This window comes from Macrosteles quadrilineatus, unplaced genomic scaffold (assembly GCF_028750875.1).
Source record: "Macrosteles quadrilineatus isolate MER2022 unplaced genomic scaffold, UCM_ALF_1.0 Scaffold_4__1_contigs__length_99947679, whole genome shotgun sequence".
NCBI lineage: Eukaryota > Metazoa > Arthropoda > Insecta > Hemiptera > Cicadellidae > Macrosteles > Macrosteles quadrilineatus.
This window is the reverse complement of record NW_026542597.1, coordinates 94,038,006-94,056,261: the sequence shown is the minus strand read 5'-3', so window position 1 is coordinate 94,056,261 and position 18,256 is coordinate 94,038,006. Positions and strand designations below refer to the sequence as shown.

Sequence of the window (18,256 nt, the reverse complement as noted above, 5' to 3'; positions counted from 1 at the left end):
CTACTTAGAGATTGATCGCTACCCCCTCCCTAGAATCGAAGATTTGTTCAATGAAATCCAAAAGGGTGATTTTTATAGTAAGATAGATCTTAGTCAGGCGTACATGCAATTAAGATTGGATGAGGAAGCGCAGAAGCTCTGTACAATTAGCACGCACAAGGGTTTATTTTCATATAAGCGTATGCCATATGGTATTGCGTCAGCACCCGGTATTTTTCAGAGAAAAATTGAACAGGTATTGCAGGGACTACCAAGTGTGGCCGTTTTTCTCGATGATATCCTTGTCTCTAATTGTGACAACGTTTCTCATTTGAATACATTGAAAGAAGTTTTGAAACGACTTAAGGAAGTCGGGTTAACCGTAAAGTCCGATAAGTGTAAATTTGTCCAATCAAGTCTGGAGTATTTGGGGTTTATCATCGACAGAAACGGTTTACACACAGCACCATCAAAGATTAGGGCTATTGTGAATGCACCAGTACCACAAAATGTCACAGAAGTCAAGTCATTTATTGGCCTAATTAACTACTATGGTAGATTTGTGTCCAACTTGTCAAGTATTTTAAGCCTTTTGTACAATCTATTGAGAAAAGATGTAGCTTTTAAATTTGATGATAAATGCATGCAAGCATTTAATGAGGTAAAACAATTGCTTAGTTCAGCGCCTGTGTTAGCGCATTATGATACCCAAGCGCCGACTGTGCTGACAGTCGATGCGAGTAGTACTGGTATAGGCTGTGTATTGAGCATAATTGATAAAGATGGTGTGGAGAAACCAGTATCGTTTAGTTCTCGGACTCTGTCCGCAGCTGAGAAAAACTATAGTCAGATTGATAAGGAAGCCCTAGCAGTTGTTTACGGTGTACGTAAATACCACCAGTATCTGTTTGGTAAACACTTTACATTGAAATGTGATCACAAACCGTTAGTTAGTATATTTGGTCCTAAAAAGGGACTTCCTGTTTTTGCTGCTAGCAGACTTCAAAGGTATGCGTTGTTTTTATCAGGATACAGTTATGACATTAAGTATGTGAGATCTAACGCAAATAGCGCAGACGCATTATCTAGGTTACCGTTAGATATTAAACACCCTAGTGAAGACCAATTACTGTGGGTTGGTACCTATTTACAGTGCATTGAGGAAAGTTCTTTCCCTGTAACGTGGGAGGATGTAAGGCTAGAAACGCAAAAAGACCCGATTTTGACTAAAGTTTTAGGCTATGTGATGTACGGTTGGCCTAACATTCTTCCTGATGATAGTAGACCGTTATTACCTTATTTTCAGAGGAAGGTAGAGCTAGCTGTTGAGCAAGGAGTGTTAATGTGGGGATATAAAGTAGTAATTCCTGCTAAGTTACGTGCTTATGTTTTGAAAGAATTGCATTCGAGTCATATGGGGATGGTAAAGATGAAAAGCGTTGCCAGGTCATACATGTGGTGGCCTAACATTGATCATGACATAGAAGCACTTGCTAATAGCTGCTCTCCCTGTCTCTTGGAAAGAGCGAATCCATCCAAAGTCGAACTACATAACTGGCATTATCCCAGCAGACCGTGGGAGCAGTTACATTTAGATTATTTGGGACCTTTCAAGGGTAAAATGTACCTTGTTGTTGTTGATGCGTACACTAAGTGGCTGGAAGTTTTTGAAACAAGTTCAACTTCGGCTGGATTAGCTATAGATAACCTAAGAAGCCTGTTTGCTAGATTTTGATTACCCGTTACAGTACACAGTGATAATAGACCTCCATTTACTTCAGTTGAATTTGGAAACTTTCTTAAGTGTAATGGTATCAAACACACCACTTCAGCCCCATATCACCCCCAATCAAATGGACAGGCTGAAAACTCTGTAAAGTACGCTAAGAATAAATTAAAGTGTGCTTTTCGTGAAAATGTTGATGTATCCCTAGCTTTAAGCAGAATTCTGTTTGATTACCGTAACTCAGTTCATTTAACAACTAACGAGACACCAGCTAAGCTTATGTTTAATCGCAACTTGAGAACACGATTAGATCTTTTACGACCTGATCTAGGTAGGCATGTAGAGGAACAGCAAAACAAACAAAAGATGTATGCCCGAGGTAGTAAAACTAAATGTTTATTTACCAATCAGTTAGTTCTAGTAAGAGACTATAGAGCTAGAGACAAATGGATAGAGGGAACCATATTGCAGCAGATAAGTCCAACAATGTATACTGTTAGTCTAAATTCAGGCATTGTTTGGAAACGCCACATAGATCAGCTGATCCCTGTTGATACCCCTCCCACTCCAATACCAACAGTAGCAGACAGCCAAGCCGTAGCAGTGGCAACTCCAATGGGTGAGTCACGTGGTGTATCCAGCCCCAGGAGCCCGATGCAGCCACAGCTGATGGAAGCCGACGTCATGAGGCAGGACGCTGGCGGGACGTCCCCCCTCCTCACACGTCATACCCCTCCATCACGTCACTCCTTACCCAGGATGCCCAGTCCAGCTGTTCATTCTCCCTCTCCCACCAGAACCAGAGCAGCTGAGCCTATTGTTAAGCGTTATCCGCAAAGAGATAGAAAAATTACTACGCGGTTGGATTTGTAAATATTGTATAGATTCTTTCACAATAAATATTTTATTCATGCTTTCATTTTTATTTAGTAGTTTGTGTTGTCATTGTTTATGTAACTCTATTGTATGAAACTATTGTTGTTCCGATCAAATATTCTTTAACTTACTTAATTAATTTCATAGAACATTATACCCATAAAACAAATAATTTTAATTTCAAGATCATATTATGATTATAAGTCAAGATATTAAGAAGGGAGGTGTTATATATGCCGTTATAATCGATTGTAGTGTATACAATAATGTACCATAATGTTGCTATTTTTACGATATTCAGATTTGAGTTATAAAGAGTTGGCAATATGTTTTGCATTTGTGTCCTGACTGCGATCAGGCGACTGTGACGTCAAATCGTATGTTTCCAATAAAGCTCCCGGATTGGCTACAACCCATCACGCCACTTTTCCCTCCACGTTTAACCGCCGATCCAAAAGTTTCCTTACTCGCCAGTCCTCAAGATTCCAGCAAACCATAACCATGTAGTCGGCCGGGTTTTATATCACTCCCAAATGTTGTTTTTTATTTTAATCATTACACCCCAAATGTTTCAGTAGGCTAGTGCTTTTCATATCTATTGTTGTCTTTATGTTCCTTCTGATCATGGGTATTGAGGATTATACACTAGGTAATCCAGAATTCTTGTTATTGTGTAGGTCCCATGTCTGTTGGATATTATCAAGATCAGCATATAGTTAACAATTAATAATCTTATAACCTTATACACTGACTGTGAAAAATACAGTACTCAGTTTTGCTTCTACAAAAATTACTTAACAAGGCTATGATGACCCAGATAGCATGCACGCTTTCTGTAAACATGCGTTTGGTGTGTTTTTCGTTCGTTATTGAAAGTATGCATTGGAAGTTTGGCAAAAACTTGTTTTTGTTTCCCGTGAAAGTCTTCTGAAGCTTATTTGCTGTAAGTTTGCGGTAACGTTGCCTGTTGCCGCCTAGCGCTACGACCAGTTGCGGGATAAAAGTGAAACGCTTCAAGTAGTTCACGATGGCTCCGCACCTGTTCGTGTAGCGCTATGCGGCAACAGGCATCGTTTCCGCAAACCTGTGGCAAATAAACTCCAGAAGACTTTCACGGGAAAAAAAAAACGTCTTTACGCCAAACTTCCAATGCATATTTTCAATAACGATCGAAAAACCCACCAAACGCATGGATGCCGACGGGGATTTTTCTTTTATTTAACGGCTGCCTTTTGTGGAGAGACTAACCATCATTACTGACATTCGACTTTATTAGGCGCAGGATAGGAACAACTTTGGATATACTCATCGTTAAATGATTGTTTTAGTTTAGAAGTGAAAACATTGTAAAAAAAATAAAATAAACAAATTCTGAATCATGTTTTGTATTTGGATCTTTACTATTTTACTTTCAAATGTATTGAACAAATAGTAAGACAATAGTATTACATATACACTCCAATAAAATTAACTGAAGTTAATTTATATAATGAGTAATGGGACGTATTTTTTTTAGTTTCGCCACTGAAAAGTGAAGGAGAAATTAGCGCTGTTTTTTTCAATAACTCTCTTAATTATTCCTTATATACAGTACAAGTAAATTGAATATCCACTATTATTGTTACAAAGACTTTTTCAAACTTGGAAGGGTTTAGTGGTTAGCAGAGCACGAACGATTAATTTCTCGGATTCACAGAATCTGGGAGAAACCCCTTTCCTGCCAATGCTTCTAACGTCATTGTTGTCTTTATGTTCCTTCTGATCATGGGTATTGAGGAGTATACACTAGGTAATCCAGAATTCTTGTTATTGTGTAGGTCCCATGTCTGTTGGATTATCAAGATCAGCATATAGTTAACAATTAATAATCTTATAACCTTATACACTGACTGTGAAAAATACAGTACTCAGTTTTGCTTCTACAAAAATTACTTAACAAGGCTATGATGAATTATAAATAAAACATCGGGTTACACACAAGGAAACTCTAGGCCTACCTGGTTCCAATTGTCCTTGAAGACGAGCCAACGTCGTCGATGGATATGGCAGTAACGTTGATGAGACTAGCGGCTGACTGGCGCCGCGTGGACTGACAGGTCGCAACTCAGGTACTGTGCTAAGTGTTCGCATGGCAGTCGGGGTCACGGCTAAGTGACTGGGTCGTTCAGTGGCAGCAACCAATGTGACAGAACTTTGACCAGCCGTGGAGTAAACCATCATCACTGCTGGAGGCTTTTCGACTTCGAGGTACCACAGATCTTTACAATAGAGAAGAGAGGATGATAAAGATGATTGGAGGTCCAATATTGTTATTTAATGGATTATTGCATACATTCACCAATCCTATGTTTGTTGATCTAACATGCATGTGGCTGTCTTATTTAGATAGATCAAAGGCATTTAACATGTTGCTGTACAGTACAGTGGCAAAAGACTTTTTAAAGTGTAGGCTAGTGCTTTTCATATCTAGTGAGTTATGTTTATGTTTTTGTACTGTACTAACGTAAACACTACCTACTTAAAATGTCTTGAATTTATGTCATACAGTAGCATATCCATAAAATATTGTTGTCTTTATGTTCCTTCTGATCATGGGTATTGAGGAGTATACACTAGGTAATCCAGAATTCTTATTATTGTGTAGGTCCCATGTCTGTTGGATTATCAAGATCAGCATATAGTTAACAATTAATAATCTTATAACCTTATACACTGACTGTGAAAAATACAGTACTCAGTTTTGCTTCTACAAAGATTACTTAACAAGGCTAGGATGAATTATAAATAAAACATCGGGTTACACTTTAGTAGCCTACTGGACAGCCATACAAAATGGGACAGCACTAATTTTTTTTACACACAAGGAAACTCTAGGCTTACCTGGTTCCAATTGTCCTTGAAGACGAGCCAACGTCGTCGATGGATATGGCAGTAACGTTGATGAGACTAGCGGCTGACTGGCGCCGCGTGGACTGACAGGTCGCAACTCAGGTACTGTGCTAAGTGTTCGCATGGCAGTCGGGGTCACGGCTAAGTGACTGGGTCGTTCAGTGGCAGCAACCAATGTGACAGAACTTTGACCAGCCGTGGAGTAAACCATCATCACTGCTGGAGGCTTTTCGACTTCGAGGTACCACAGATCTTTACAATAGAGAAGAGAGGATGATAAAGATGATTGGAGGTCCAATATTGTTATTTAATGGATTATTGCATACATTCACCAATCCTATGTTTGTTGATCTAACATGCATGTGGCTGTCTTATTTAGATAGATCAAAGGCATTTAACATGTTGCTGTACAGTACAGTGGCAAAAGACTTTTTAAAGTGTAGGCTAGTGCTTTTCATATCTAGTGAGTTATGTTTATGTTTTTGTACTGTACTAACGTAAACACTACCTACTTAAAATGTCTTGAATTTATGTCATACAGTAGCATATCCATAAAATATTGTTGTCTTTATGTTCCTTCTGATCATGGGTATTGAGGAGTATACCCTAGGTAATCCAGAATTCTTGTTATTGTGTAGGTCCCATGTCTGTTGGATTATCAAGATCAGCATATAGTTAACAATTAATAATCTTATAACCTTATACACTGACTGTGAAAAATACAGTACTCAGTTTTGCTTCTACAAAAATTACTTAACAAGGCTATGATGAATTATAAATAAAACATCGGGTTACACACAAGGAAACTCTAGGCCTACCTGGTTCCAATTGTCCTTGAAGACGAGCCAACGTCGTCGATGGATATGGCAGTAACGTTGATGAGACTAGCGGCTGACTGGCGCCGCGTGGACTGACAGGTCGCAACTCAGGTACTGTGCTAAGTGTTCGCATGGCAGTCGGGGTCACGGCTAAGTGACTGGGTCGTTCAGTGGCAGCAACCAATGTGACAGAACTTTGACCAGCCGTGGAGTAAACCATCATCACTGCTGGAGGCTTTTCGACTTCGAGGTACCACAGATCTTTACAATAGAGAAGAGAGGATGATAAAGATGATTGGAGGTCCAATATTGTTATTTAATGGATTATTGCATACATTCACCAATCCTATGTTTGTTGATCTAACATGCATGTGGCTGTCTTATTTAGATAGATCAAAGGCATTTAACATGTTGCTGTACAGTACAGTGGCAAAAGACTTTTTAAAGTGTAGGCTAGTGCTTTTCATATCTAGTGAGTTATGTTTATGTTTTTGTACTGTACTAACGTAAACACTACCTACTTAAAATGTCTTGAATTTATGTCATACAGTAGCATATCCATAAAATATTGTTGTCTTTATGTTCCTTCTGATCATGGGTATTGAGGAGTATACACTAGGTAATCCAGAATTCTTATTGTTGTGTAGGTCCCATGTCTGTTGGATTATCAAGATCAGCATATAGTTAACAATTAATAATCTTAGTACCTTATACACTGACTGTGAAAAATACAGTACTCAGTTTTGCTTCTACAAAGATTACGTAACAAGGCTAGGATGAATTATAAATAAAACATCGGGTTACACTTTAGTAGCCTACTGGACAGCCATACAAAATGGGACAGCACTAATTTTTTTTACACACAAGGAAACTCTAGGCTTACCTGGTTCCAATTGTCCTTGAAGACGAGCCAACGTCGTCGATGGATATGGCAGTAACGTTGATGAGACTAGCGGCTGACTGGCGCCGCGTGGACTGACAGGTCGCAACTCAGGTACTGTGCTAAGTGTTCGCATGGCAGTCGGGGTCACGGCTAAGTGACTGGGTCGTTCAGTGGCAGCAACCAATGTGACAGAACTTTGACCAGCCGTGGAGTAAACCATCATCACTGCTGGAGGCTTTTCGACTTCGAGGTACCACAGATCTTTACAATAGAGAAGAGAGGATGATAAAGATGATTGGAGGTCCAATATGTTTATTTAATGGATTATTGCATACATTCACCAATCCTATGTTTGTTGATCTAACATGCATGTGGCTGTCTTATTTAGATAGATCAAAGGCATTTAACATGTTGCTGTACAGTACAGTGGCAAAAGACTTTTTAAAGTGTAGGCTAGTGCTTTTCATATCTAGTGAGTTATGTTTATGTTTTTGTACTGTACTAACGTAAACACTACCTACTTAAAATGTCTTGAATTTATGTCATACAGTAGCATATCCATAAAATATTGTTGTCTTTATGTTCCTTCTGATCATGGGTATTGAGGAGTATACACTAGGTAATCCAGAATTCTTGTTATTGTGTAGGTCCCATGTCTGTTGGATTATCAAGATCAGCATATAGTTAACAATTAATAATCTTATAACCTTATACACTGACTGTGAAAAATACAGTACTCAGTTTTGCTTCTACAAAAATTACTTAACAAGGCTATGATGAATTATAAATAAAACATCGGGTTACACACAAGGAAACTCTAGGCCTACCTGGTTCCAATTGTCCTTGAAGACGAGCCAACGTCGTCGATGGATATGGCAGTAACGTTGATGAGACTAGCGGCTGACTGGCGCCGCGTGGACTGACAGGTCGCAACTCAGGTACTGTGCTAAGTGTTCGCATGGCAGTCGGGGTCACGGCTAAGTGACTGGGTCGTTCAGTGGCAGCAACCAATGTGACAGAACTTTGACCAGCCGTGGAGTAAACCATCATCACTGCTGGAGGCTGTTCGACTTCGAGGTACCACAGATCTTTACAATAGAGAAGAGAGGATGATAAAGATGATTGGAGGTCCAATAATGTTATTTAATGGATTATTGCATACATTCACCAATCCTATGTTTGTTGATCTAACATGCATGTGGCTGTCTTATTTAGATGGATCAAAGGCATTTAACATGTTGCTGTACAGTACAGTGGCAAAAGACTTTTTAAAGTGTAGGCTAGTGCTTTTCATATCTAGTGAGTTATGTTTATGTTTTTGTACTGTACTAACGTAAACACTACCTACTTAAAATGTCTTGAATTTATGTCATACAGTAGCATATCCATAAAATATTGTTGTCTTTATGTTCCTTCTGATCATGGGTATTGAGGAGTATACACTAGGTAATCCAGAATTCTTGTTATTGTGTAGGTCCCATGTCTGTTGGATTATCAAGATCAGCATATAGTTAACAATTAATAATCTTATAACCTTATACACTGACTGTGAAAAATACAGTACTCAGTTTTGCTTCTACAAAAATTACTTAACAAGGCTATGATGAATTATAAATAAAACATCGGGTTACACACAAGGAAACTCTAGGCCTACCTGGTTCCAATTGTCCTTGAAGACGAGCCAACGTCGTCGATGGATATGGCAGTAACGTTGATGAGACTAGCGGCTGACTGGCGCCGCGTGGACTGACAGGTCGCAACTCAGGTACTGTGCTAAGTGTTCGCATGGCAGTCGGGGTCACGGCTAAGTGACTGGGTCGTTCAGTGGCAGCAACCAATGTGACAGAACTTTGACCAGCCGTGGAGTAAACCATCATCACTGCTGGAGGCTGTTCGACTTCGAGGTACCACAGATCTTTACAATAGAGAAGAGAGGATGATAAAGATGATTGGAGGTCCAATAATGTTATTTAATGGATTATTGCATACATTCACCAATCCTATGTTTGTTGATCTAACATGCATGTGGCTGTCTTATTTAGATGGATCAAAGGCATTTAACATGTTGCTGTACAGTACAGTGGCAAAAGACTTTTTAAAGTGTAGGCTAGTGCTTTTCATATCTAGTGAGTTATGTTTATGTTTTTGTACTGTACTAACGTAAACACTACCTACTTAAAATGTCTTGAATTTATGTCATACAGTAGCATATCCATAAAATATTGTTGTCTTTATGTTCCTTCTGATCATGGGTATTGAGGAGTATACACTAGGTAATCCAGAATTCTTATTATTGTCTAGGTCCCATGTCTGTTGGATTATCAAGATCAGCATATAGTTAACAATTAATAATCTTATAACCTTATACACTGACTGTGAAAAATACAGTACTCAGTTTTGCTTCTACAAAGATTACTTAACAAGGCTAGGATGAATTATAAATAAAACATCGGGTTACACTTTAGTAGCCTACTGGACAGCCATACAAAATGGGACAGCACTAATTTTTTTTACACACAAGGAAACTCTAGGCTTACCTGGTTCCAATTGTCCTTGAAGACGAGCCAACGTCGTCGATGGATATGGCAGTAACGTTGATGAGACTAGCGGCTGACTGGCGCCGCGTGGACTGACAGGTCGCAACTCAGGTACTGTGCTAAGTGTTCGCATGGCAGTCGGGGTCACGGCTAAGTGACTGGGTCGTTCAGTGGCAGCAACCAATGTGACAGAACTTTGACCAGCCGTGGAGTAAACCATCATCACTGCTGGAGGTTCTATACGAACAGGCAGATAAGGCTTTTGGACTCTTGGTTAGTTGGACGAGTCTGGGTGGTGCTTATCTTTAGTAATGGTAGAAGGGGGTGGGCTTTGTCGGGAAAGAACGCGTATTGCTCGGAAGTACATATACAGGCCTCGTGTTTCGAAGGCAGTGATACCAACGTTTGAAAACTGAATTTCCCCGTTTGCTTACATTGTCCGCGATTCATCATGAATAATTTAGTTTGTAGAAGTGGGAAAGTAAATATAGTTATTGTTAGAATTTGTAATTTATACAACTATTCAATACATACTGTGATTTCAGCTATTTTTGTTATTTTTTTATCACATACAAACAGTTGCATTTACATTCAGCTGTCTATGGTTTACAATTATAAATTTCCCACCATAGACTATATTCTATCTTTCGACGTCTGTAATGTTTTAATTTGATAACAAAGTTAATCCAATAATCTTTTATTCAGTAGTGTACCTATTACTCAAGTAATAATCAAAACCCAAGTAATTTCAATTTATCTCTATCTGTCCGTCTATCCGTCTTACATTGTTACTGTGGCGCCAAAATACCGATTTATGCGGCCACCTCCGATAATGTATAGAGTAGCCTATCAAGGTTAAAATAGTTTTCCTGCATTTGCCAGATTGGTGAGAATGTCTTTCCCTAACTATTTTCAAAATAGAATAACGGTCATTCGAACATAAACCCAGTTTTTTGCGATATTTGGCACATTTCCCCTGATGTTTACTATAATAACTCCTGTTCAGAGAATATGTCATATATCAAATAAAGATCAGTTGTTAGAAGGAAAATTCTTTATGCAAACTGTCACTGATATGTTTACAATATAAATTGTTAACAAATAGTGAATAGTTGCTGATCCTGGTTTGATTCTTCAAAACTTCAAATCTTCAAATAGAAGTGATATAAATTACTTTATTGTTATTCAATAGACATGGTTTAGCCCCTGAGCTGAATTAATGACTATAATATAATATAAATACCTCGTCACAGCTCTGAAGTTTCTGTATATTATTACAGCTGTTTCGGCATCAAAATGCCATCCTCAGATACACATATATCCACCTGAATTGGCGTCGTTAAACTGTACACACACACGAACACGATAAAAACATAAAAACACGTAAAACAAGAGACAGGCCTGTCGCGTACAGGTCATTTAATATGTCAACTACGAATATACCATATACTACGAAGGTGTACCGTTTTCATATCGAGATATGACAGGTTCTCAAAGTTACCAAGTAAGCTTACCATAATTTGTTCATTAATTCATTACAATGGAAATACTAAAAACAATTGCACTGTTTTCAATTTAGATTAATTATAAAAGTTGTATATCCAAAAACATATTGAAACAAAGTGAACAGAATATCTTGTAAATCAAAATGCTTTGTTGCTTAACTTATAGTAGAATATACATGCATATTTTGAATTTTTCTGTTTGAGGTAACATCATAATTGAAGGATTGGTTAGAAAGATTTAGATTATTCCAGACAATTCACGACCGTACCGCTTGTCCCTGACCATCACGTTTATGATTTCTATCATATAAATTTCAAAAATTAAAATATCATCATATTTCAATGTTTTATACACAAAAGAAGCACACCTCTATAAAAACATGAAGATTTTTCGGGTCTCAGGTAAGTTTTTTCGGAGTTATACAAACTTAAAAAGATTTTATTGACTTTTTTTCAATGTTTTGAGTTTTTTTAATTTTTTATAGAAAGACCATATATACCAAAAGCTTAGTGAGCTGTTTATTGTATAATGGTCCTAAAAGTAAATTAATTTATAGCAAAACATAGTTACAAAAATAATATTAACTATTTTTAATATTCATTTGAACGTCCGTTATGGTCGTGACAGGATTTTGTGTTTTTCCACTAAAGATCCTCTTTAAAAAAAAAAACTACCAAAGATATTGCGTTACCATGGACATTTTATGAAACTTCAAATGTTAATGAAATAAAAAAAATAATAAAAGTTTTGAAAAAAGGGAAAAACAAATTGCAAAGTGCTTTTCCTGAAAACGTACGTTTTTAAATTTTCACTCCAGAACTTTAAATTCGATTTGAGCTTTCAATTAAGAAACACATTTGTTATTGAATGTAATTATGCCTTATTATTAACATTTCGTAAACGATTATAAATATCATTAGGTTAAGTGATGTATTCATTAAAACAGGTTCAAATAAACTCTCCCAACTATTTTATATGATTACGTTTGGTTGACGACTTTTTTTTTCATTTCGCTCAAATAAAATAATGCCTGACTTACATATGTTGGTTTCATTGTTGTTGTTCTTCAATATTATTTAGATAGAGATTAATACTCTACACGTATATATGTATTACCAAAACGTAAGGGTCTCCGGGGAAAAAAACTCTACCATTGAGATAGGGAAAAAGTTAAATAGCTCATTGGTTAAATAGCTCTTTTAAATAGTTCTATTTTTTCACACAGGCTATGATGTAAATGGAAGGGTTGCTTGCTGTAAGCTATAACAGTAGATAGTGTATTTTCCAATTTGGAAACTGAGGGTGAAAACATATGTTATAAGGCGAATTTTTTTGAAAAACTAACAGTCTCATTTTAGGGTTAGTTTATATTCAACCAAAGGGCCAAAAGTCTATAAGTCGTTTTTCATTAAGCTTGATTCATTTAGTTTAATTACCGGTGATGAAAAATTAATTATTTTATGTGACTAAATAACTCATATATTGTATCTCCATAAAGGAGATATATATATATATATATATATATATATATATGTATATATATATATACATAGATGTGGAATTTATTTTAAAGACAATAGGAGCTGAGGAGATTCCAGGAACTGGGAGGCCCATTTGGGTACACGTGCACTACACATCAACTACTCAACACAGATTGATGCAAAACATGTTTACCGCAGTCTTATCCTTTTAGTCCATTGTTTCCGCGGGGGTGCGTTAGTTTAGGCATGGCTTTGTTAAATGCAGAAAACAATAACTTGACAGTAAAACATTTCAAGCCCTTTCAAATAGCTTTATTAACATAAATATTGTTTTTTATTCCGTCATAGGCGATTTAAATAGATATCCATTTCATCACTCATGTGATCATTTGTTTTTTCTTGATTTTTTTTTTTAATTACAGCAATCAAATAATCTACATTTTTATATGTCAGGTAAAAACAAAAGTTTTTGGTAAATCAAAGATTTTCCTGTTTTATATTATTTCAACGAGCTTAACAAATTATACACAGTCGATCAGAGGTTGATCTAGATTCAAAAAGTTTCAATGAACTTCTAAACTCCTTATGACAGTAAAGTTATACGACAAGTCAAATATCACTACATTTCTTACCTAAAAAAGTACTGTAGTGTAGTTGACATATTTTTAAGATGTGTATAGTTCTAAAATAAAAATAATAAACGGTATCAGCATTCTGACACATAATTTCTCCCATAAGTTTGTCATCAACCTTCATCATGTGTAAGCGGTGAGAGTAAATAAACGGAAATGGGATTTGTACAATTTTGTTCAGAATTTAAAGGACTATAATATACTAAATTTTTATAAAAATCGTGTTGGCCATTTTTGGGAAAATCAGATTTTTCTGTTATTTTATGGGGTTTTTATGGGAAATAACATAATTTACAATAACTTTTGAACCGTAATTTTTACAGAAATGGGATTTGTACCATTTTTTTTTTTAGAATATAAAGGACATACTAAATCTTTATCAAAATCGTTCTGGCGATTTTTGGGAAAATCCTATTTTTCTGTTATTTTATGGTGTTTTTATGGGAAAATCCCCATTAAAAATAAAAATTTCTAAAAAATGAAAAAACTATCAAAATTGTAAGGACCATAACGAACTATGTTAATTCAAAACCATATTTTTTTCTAAAATCCTATTTTTTGTTTTTTTATGGGGTTTTATGGGAAAATAACATAATTTACAATTACTTTTGAACCGTAATTTTTACAGAAATGGGATTTGTACCATTTTGTTCAGAATTTAAAGGGCTACAACATACTACATTTTTATCAATATCGTTCGTGCCATTTTTGAGAAAATCCGATTTTTCCGGTTTTTTATGGGTTTTTATGGGAGAATCCCCATTTAAAATCAAAATTTCAAAAAAATGAAAAAACCGCCTGGAGATACCATGGATTAGAACCTACATACCAAATTTCATCGAAATCGGACCACAGGTATAGTCCCTAGCTCTGTACACATCCAGACACACGCGTAAGGGGTTTTACCGAATACTCGCAAACACCTAATTGTGGCATCTTTCAAACTGCAACAACCAGTGGATGAAGGAAGGTGGTAGAACCATGTGTGGATCGATATTTTTAATGAACACTCCATTTGAACATCTAACATTCCAGTTTTTAATTGTGGCACCTTGCCACAAATCGGTATATATCAACAGTGTGTGGAAAGGATGCCACTAATGCGTTGTAGCGCTTGAGCGGTGTGTTCGCCCCCCCCCCCCCCTACTTCTCGCGTGCGCTGTTGCCAGTTATCCGTTTTAGTTCCTTCATTGCGTTCTGTATTCATGTGGCTATGCCCTAGCCGCTATAGCTCATTGCCCGCGCTCATCACGTCGTCTTTTATTAGTGTAACGATTTTTTTACATGCAGTTTTTTCCAAGATCCAATAATTTTGACAATTATTGGATTTAAAGTCAATGGACCAAATGAAATTTTGTGAGGATTACATAAAACCACATGCTATGTCGTTGATATTTTATCGTCACATTGTATGTATGGTTTACGAACTTAGATACTTGGATTAAAGGCCATAATGTGCTGGGTAAATTATCAGTTTCATGGGAATATACAATAAATTTACATTAAAATACGCAATAAGTATGACTCCGTTTTTTCTTTATGCATATAATTAATTCATAATAATGTAAAAGTATGCGTAACAAATTTTTCACCACACTATAATGTTTTTAGCTGTTTTACATACGTTAATTGGTGGCTGAAAGTTACGTTTTGCTGGCCAAGCCAGCTGTCATCGTCATATGGGGACCAATCAGGGGTTTACATCCCTAGGGCCGCAAAATCACTTGTTCGCTTATTTACTTAAAACATTAATGTATATTAAATGCACAAGCTGTATCCATGGCATTGCAATAGACTTGTTTTTTTGTCGCAGCTGCCTAGACAACTATTTATTGTTATTTTTGATTTTGCTGATTCCTTAAAATATTTCACATAAATAAGAGGGACGTTATATTGCAAAACATACTTGGGTGAAAAATAGCGTTCGTACCACGAGCCAAAATGGGTTTGCAGCTCTCGATCGTTTCATGTTCTCGACTTCGTCTCGAACTTAAAACCCGATCTCGAGTCGGCAAATCCTCACTTTCGGCCCTAGGTACGAAATATACAATTTTTTTACGGTGGATTTAGAGACCCAAAGATTCTCACCCCGTTGCAAAGCACGGGCAGAAACACTATAGTTAATTATAAGATTATAAAGTCTTTACTGTTTTGTCTGTACATTGCGTAGAGTCATGAAGTGTTTGGTTATTTCTACGTTTCTACGTATAAGAAAGCCGAAACGAGTCTTATGCCAATATCTGTACGTTTGTTTGATTTTTACTGTCATTGTATCTGTAACGCCAAAATTCCAATTCACTTGTCCTACCTTGAGAAAACTAGAGTACCGATCATGATCCAAATAGTTTTGTAATTGTTTGAATAAACTTGTCAAGTTTGATCAAAATATATCCATAAACAAGCAAACTACAACAATTTACAATATTCTCCATAAGAATAACATGGGAATTTTAAATTTACAATTTTTGAATTTCTCCTGTTACCAATAACCGTACAAAAACACTTTGATATACTAAGTTATTTGTTTTTTAAGCTATTTAAAAAGGTCTAAATATAAATTGGGAAATTTTGTATTTTGAGGGTAACGTTTTTCTCCATTTCATATATCAGTAACAATATGTATAGTATCAAATTCAGTAATAGCATTGACTACTGTATTTAAACCTTAACACAAGTGTTTATATAGTCAATGAGGCTACTGGTGCTACCGCTGATGGCTTATGCCTGTGTACGTTAGTAGCTAGCAGTCAATTTGCCAACTAGGAACATGAAATCAGCTGTTTCCCCGTCCTCACTGTCGCGGTTGCTCGCCTAGCATGTCAACAGCTGACTGCTGTAAAAATTGGATGAGGCGTATGACTTGCCATAGCGTAATATTATTTTATTCGTCGTGCTATTGCCCAACAAAGTTTATACAGGGTGTTCAAAAAAGGTTTGGGACATATTTTACCTAGTGGTTCCTTAGGTGAAAATAAAGAGAAAATGAGGGATAACATTTCTCCAAAATCGCTTCGTTAACCAAATATCCCCCACTTTGTATTTTTTACATAAACATTTTTATGTTGTAACATTTTCAACCGATCATTGAAACTTGGTATGTATGTTAAGGTAGAAGAGACCCGTAAAAAAAATCATCTTGATTAAACCTAGAATTTGAAAACGGCGGAAATTTAAAATTGTTAAACTTAAATTACTAAAAAATTGCTGTTTTTATGAAAACATTTAAAGAACACTTTTATTTAGCATTTTTAATTATCTATCAAACGATACCAAGTTCAAAAAGATCGAATAAGAAATAACTAATATATTAAGATTTTTAGTTGTAAACAGGGGTCAAACCTGCCTGCCTTATTCTACACCTTTTTTCCCAGACGGGTCTCGAACCTGATACTTTCGACTTATGATCCTCTTACTCTACCTCTGAGCTATCTGTGATTGTTGATATTAACAGTTTTCAAGTGGCAAAACAGTATCAAAGGTCGCAATACTTAAAATACTTTTGATAAGTCAAGTAGTTGAAATTTTTTTCTGGGAGTTCGTTTGGCTCTTCTACCCGCCCGATTTTCATAATTTTGGTCTTAAAATAAAGCTATGCAAGCACATATTTGTCATCAAGCATCATCACTAATTTATTTAATATATTACTTGACAAAAGAATTTAAATTTTATTTTTTTTATTTTTCACTTCAATTAAAGAAGTATTCCAGCAACAAATATTAGAATCGTTTTAGTACTTATCTGCAATCAATGATACGTAACTCTATTTTTATTTAAGCAGTACCAAAATATTGCGTACCAAAATTCCACTCAGTGATAATGTTTTAAAACCTAAAGTTGAAAAAGCTGTAAAAGAATCTATTTTCAAGTCACAGCAAAAGTCCAAGTTGTATTATGATAGGAATACTAAGCCTAAAGCTGATTTTACAAAACCTTATGTTATGTATAGAAGAGATAAAGTTTGGGAGCCTGCTCAGATAGTTCAAAATGTAGTAGTCCTCGCTCCTACAAGATAAGAAATGAAAATAATAGAGTTTTGACTAGGAATTCATTTCATCTAAGACAGTCTCAAAACAAACCTAATTTTAAGAGTAATAACTATGATGACCTATTTGTTGAAACTGATGATGTTCAGAACCCTATTGAAAATAACAATGAAAATGCAAATGAGTTCAATGTGAATGAACATGTAGATCCATTACCTATGAATAATTGCCCTGTTGATCTACCTGTGAACTTTAGACAGCGGCCTATGCCTAGGCCTGGTGAGGTTTATGTAACGAGGAGTGGTAGGTCTGTTAAAAAGCCTAATCGCTATCAGTAATCAGTGTAAATATGTAAAGTTATGGTAAATTATAAAATTGTATTTTTTCATTCGTAAAGGGAAGGGAGATGTTTTATATATACACACCTTCCTGATAAGGTTATTGTTGGTGATTTGGATTTATAAGGTTGGCTACACAGCCTGTGTAGTATGCTAGGCTTCTGACTTCCGGGTTAACCTCAATGGATCGATGACTGTGTTGTTGTTGTAAAAATGTGACTCTAGTAGGCTAATGTCCAAATGGTATGATGCTAAATAAAATTAAAACTTAAAATATGTGTTTCTCATTTAAGAAAACCTGTAAACATTACAATTCCTTTGATTTGAACCATCTCCCATGATTCTACTACAATGCTACTACTTATCATACGCTTAACTATTTTACTTAAAAATACACAAGTTTGCAAATTTCTGTAAAACAATAAATTGATTTCAACTTTATAAGACAAAACAAAGAAGTCTTAATTATTATAGGTAACATTATCCCTAATTTTATATAGTACATTACATTGCAGATTTGATTGGCAAATGAGTAATCCAAATGTAATATTGCCTACTGGCTTAATGATAAATCACGATCAGCTGTATCGAAGTAAACAAAAATCAGC

At 36.0% G+C, this 18,256-nt stretch overlaps 1 protein-coding gene across 2 annotated transcripts in view; it reads right to left on the bottom strand.

Moving 5' to 3' along the window:
• LOC128991827 (mucin-2-like) overlaps positions 1–18,256 on the bottom strand; it is a 102,777-nt gene that overhangs the window by 63,839 nt on the left and 20,682 nt on the right. For both annotated transcript variants that reach the window (XM_054415033.1, XM_054415032.1), the window contains exons 4-10: positions 9,709–9,945; positions 8,826–9,086; positions 7,999–8,259; positions 7,172–7,432; positions 6,289–6,549; positions 5,462–5,722; positions 4,579–4,839 (exon numbers count right to left, since the gene is read on the bottom strand). In XM_054415033.1, the coding sequence (XP_054271008.1) occupies positions 4,579–4,839; positions 5,462–5,722; positions 6,289–6,549; positions 7,172–7,432; positions 7,999–8,259; positions 8,826–9,086; positions 9,709–9,945 (1,803 nt within the window). The remainder of the gene's footprint in view (positions 1–4,578; positions 4,840–5,461; positions 5,723–6,288; positions 6,550–7,171; positions 7,433–7,998; positions 8,260–8,825; positions 9,087–9,708; positions 9,946–18,256) is intronic.